Source organism: Triticum dicoccoides, chromosome 7A (assembly GCF_002162155.2).
Source record: "Triticum dicoccoides isolate Atlit2015 ecotype Zavitan chromosome 7A, WEW_v2.0, whole genome shotgun sequence".
In the NCBI taxonomy this organism is placed as follows: domain Eukaryota; kingdom Viridiplantae; phylum Streptophyta; class Magnoliopsida; order Poales; family Poaceae; genus Triticum; species Triticum dicoccoides.
Genome location: NC_041392.1, coordinates 19,946,790 through 19,950,865, shown reverse-complemented (window position 1 = coordinate 19,950,865; position 4,076 = coordinate 19,946,790). Strand labels below are relative to the sequence as shown.

General features: G+C 50.4%; 1 protein-coding gene across 1 annotated transcript; it reads left to right on the top strand.

Annotated features, from left to right (window-relative positions):
• The first annotated feature begins 1,458 nt into the window (after nucleotides 1-1,458).
• Nucleotides 1,459-3,661, top strand: LOC119334463 (flavonoid O-methyltransferase-like protein Os11g0303600). Its single transcript, XM_037607020.1, has 2 exons — nucleotides 1,459-2,304; nucleotides 3,062-3,661. Exons 1-2 carry the CDS (start codon nucleotides 1,507-1,509, stop codon nucleotides 3,356-3,358), a joined length of 1,095 nt encoding a protein of 364 aa, XP_037462917.1. The 5' UTR covers nucleotides 1,459-1,506; the 3' UTR covers nucleotides 3,359-3,661.
• The last annotated feature ends 415 nt before the right edge of the window (nucleotides 3,662-4,076 follow it).

The following is a 4,076-nucleotide window of genomic DNA, read 5'->3' as shown; positions in this document are numbered from 1 at the left end:
TGCTTCGGTTTGAGGCTATTAGCTGCATGCAAGTAGTTAGCTAGTTTCAGGGAATGGATGAGTACGTGAGGCTGGCCGTTGAGAGAAAGTTGTGCATGCGCTGAACGTGCATCCGTTGGCGCTGCATGCAGATCGTGGCCGGGTCGTGCGTGGCGAGTGGAGCGGCCGGCCCTGTGTGCGTGCGTACGGCTACCAATATAAAGCCATGTTCATTAGCTGTGTAAAGCAGGGGAATAGCCAGGAAGATGTAGTCTCCGTCGGGACCGTGGTGTGCGCCTGGTCGACATGAGAGTTCTTCTAGGTTGTGTTGCATGTGTACCTTCATGTAAGTGTTTTGTAGTTGAGTTGAATAGTAGCAAACATACAGGCCGTTCGGCGGTCGGGGCGTTCGTTGCCGGAAAATTCTCGTCTACTGTTCATCTTCTTCCACCTCCGTTCGATTGTGAGGAGAGGTAGCTAGAGGGCTGCGGTTCCAACAGTCGGGCAGCGGGGGGATGGGGATGCCCCCGGCGCTGAGCCTCCACTGACCCAGCACGCGCATGTCGGGGGTCACCGGGTAGTTCACTTCGTGGAGGAGATGGGCTTCCCACTCGTTCAGAGAGCGGCGGCTGAAGCCATTAGCCGCCGCCCCGTTGCCGGGGAACCTTTCGCCCATCGTCTGTGCGTGCACGGGGAGAGAGGAAAAGAGAGTTCTGCGGCGGCGGCTGTACGTGCACGGGGAGAGAGGGGGGCTGCGGGCGGGGTGCGTTCACCGGTGAGGCAGTGGCGGCTTATATAGCGGCAGGGGGGCGGCGTCGTGTGTACGCATGGCGGGAGGGGGCGCGTCGCCTCACCGCGCCGTCCGTGAGGAATCAATGGAAGGCTGACCGGCGACAGCCTTGGCATTGATTCCCCGTGGAAAACCGAGGCGATGAGGCGCGAGGGTCGCTGACTCGGCCGGCCCGCCGTTCTTTCGCGCCAAAAAAATGATTGACCGGCGTCCTCGGACGCCCCCAGCGCGCCGGGTTCGGCCTGAGTCCGCCGGCGCCAGTTTCGGTCCTAACCGGTGAAAATTTGGGCCCCTGAGACACGACTGAGTCGATTTGTGGGCGTGGGCGTTAAAAAATGGCTTTGAGGGCCTGTTGAAGGCGCGGCTAGAGATGCATTTAGGTGCGTGTGTCCACATCCATTCACAAGTCCATGGGTCGTATTTTGATCACGAGGAGTCCATGTGTCTACATCCATCCAAAACACTGTGCCTGTGTGCACATACGTATTCGCTTTTACGATTATTCCGCTATGAGATGTCTTAGTTACTCTTCAGCAGACAGGCGGAATTAAGGGGCCTTCCCCTATACGCTCTACCCTATGTCCCTATCATCCTCGTGTTCCACGAGAAAAAAGAACAGGACAGCCAACACATGCTATATGTATAGGTCAGTCCCCCGACCCCCTATATAATTAGCACAAGTGCACGAGCACAACACAGCACTGAGGTCTAACCGTCTAAGAGAGAGATATACGATCATGGCAGCTCAGACCGAGAAGATGGCCGTCCCCACCGACGCTGAGCTGCTCAAGGCGCAGGCCGACCTGTGGCGCCACACCCTGTGCTACCTCACGCCCATGGCGCTCCGGTGCGCCGTCGAGCTAGGCATCCCCACGGCCATCCACGGCCTTGGCGGCACCGCGTCGCCCCCCGACCTGATCGCCGCGCTGTCTCTGCCCCAGTCCAAGCTGTCGTTCCTCGGCCGCCTGCTGTATCAGCTGGCCACGGCGGGCGTCTTCGACACCACCGACGCGGGGACGACGTACCGCCTCAACCCGATATCGTACCTCCTGGTGGATGGCGTCCACATCGACGGCGACGCATGCCAGACGGCCATCGTGCGTGTGGCCTCCTCGCGGTACTACGTGGAGGCGGCATTCGGGCTGGCGGACTGGTTCCGGAAGGACTTTGACGGGCCGGTGCCTTCGCCGTTCGAGGACTTGCACGGCGCGACCATCTTCGACGACAGCATGGCGCTCCTGGACCCGGAGATGGATAAGCTGGTCCACGAGGCCAAGGCTTCCCATAACCATATGGGGATCGGTCTTGTGCTCCGGCAGTGCCATGACCTGTTTCAGGGACTTGAGTCTCTGACTGACTTGTGCGGTGGTGATGGCACGACGGCGAGGGCCATCGTCAGGGCCTATCCGCACATCAAGTGCACTGTGCTTGACCTGCCAAAGGTCATCGACAAAGCTCCGGCTGAAGGTGTGGTTAAGTATGTTGCTGGTGACATCTTCCACGTCGTCCCGCCTGCTCAAGCTGTGTTGCTCAAGGTATTTATGAATGTGCCATCTTCCATCTCGTCCCACATGCTCATATATTAGGTTTTCCTTAAGTTACAAATTTTAAAGTTAGGCCAAACTTATAGAAAAATGTATTAAATTTATAATACCAAATCAGTATTATTAGATATATCATGTACTACCTCTGTAAACTAATATAAGACATTTTAGGTCATTAAAATAGTGATCGAAAAAGCCTTATATTAGTGTACAGAAGGAGTAGTATATTTTCATATTGTACTTATTTGGTGTTGTGAGCGTTGATATATTCTATATGAATTTTATTAAACTGTTTACAAAGTTTGATTCAAAGACAAATCTAATATGTGAAGTAGACAAAGAAACAGAGGGACTGCTAGTTAACTTGGTCGAGTTTGAGTCAGATTAGGACTTACGTAGCTGGTCGTAAGCGAACGAACGTTCTCCATGTAGTCATGCATGTAGCACGATCCAGTATATGTCATTGGATTTGGTTTCTAGTCGCACGCTCGCAAGATTGTGATGGGGGTGCATGATATCAACAGGCAACATGGAATCTTGCAATGACCTTTGCACGATAAAGCCGCCATGTCATTGTGGCCTCCAATATTTAGTGTTTCATGCGTGTGTTCATGATCCATGGGTGAAACCCAATAGAGAACGCCGACCAAAAATGATCAGTTCTTCTGTTTGAAGTAACAATTAAATTCAAGGTATATTTTCTTGCTAGTTTTGATTAACCTTACAGAAGTTTATCCGTGCATGGTAGTCTGTTCTGCACTTGTGGAGCGACGAGGATTGCATCAAGATCTTGGCACAATGCAAGAAGGCCATTCCTCCCCGAGGTGCAGGAGGAAAAGTCATTGTGATAGATATTGTGCTTAGCTCGGCTTCGGGGCTGATGCTGGAAACCCATCACCTGGTGGATATGTTGAAGCTGGTGATGACGAGAGGCCGGCAGCGGGATGAAAAGGACTGGAGCGACATCTTCATGAAAGCAGGTTTCAGCGAATATAAGATTTTCAAGAAAGTTGGAGCTCGAGCTGTCATTGAGGTCTACCCGTAAGGTTGTGCTCCCAAATGCTCTAATATATGTTGTGGATTGTTGTGTGCTCCAAGGATATATAAATAATTGAGTGCCTTATAATTTTCCGAAGGGAGGTCTCGCGGGTCATAAAATAGCAAGACCATTATGTTTTGTTACCTTATGATACTCGTGCAACTTTCTTTTGGAAAAGTATTATATATGCACTCATAGTGCTTTGCATACGATACAATGTACAATTGCCTACCATAAGATTATGTTGGAAATATGCCCTAGAGGCAATAATATTGTATTATCTATTTTCACTTTTATAATTAAGAGTTCATATTCTATGCTATAACTGCTATGATCTTGAAATGTGTGATTCGGTGGAAAACTCATAAACGTGCATGTGTGGAAGGACAAACAGTAAAATCTGATTCCTAGTCTCGCCCTAGGACTAGCTCAAGTATTGTATGTTGATCATGCTTTCCGGATCTTGGGATATCGTTAAGTGTAACAATAGTCCCAAAACAACATTGACAGTATGACGTTAGAAGAACGATCATATTGAATTGTGTCAGAAGTCTATTGATATACCACAGAGAGTTAACGTATGCTTTAGTTTCTTAGACCATGAGAGTATCGTAGCCGCTTCTTACCGAACGATGAACTTTGAGATGCTCAAACGTCAGCTATAACACGGTTATCATAAGGAGAACTTACAGGTTCCTTAGTAAGTTTGACAAGGGGTTGGATA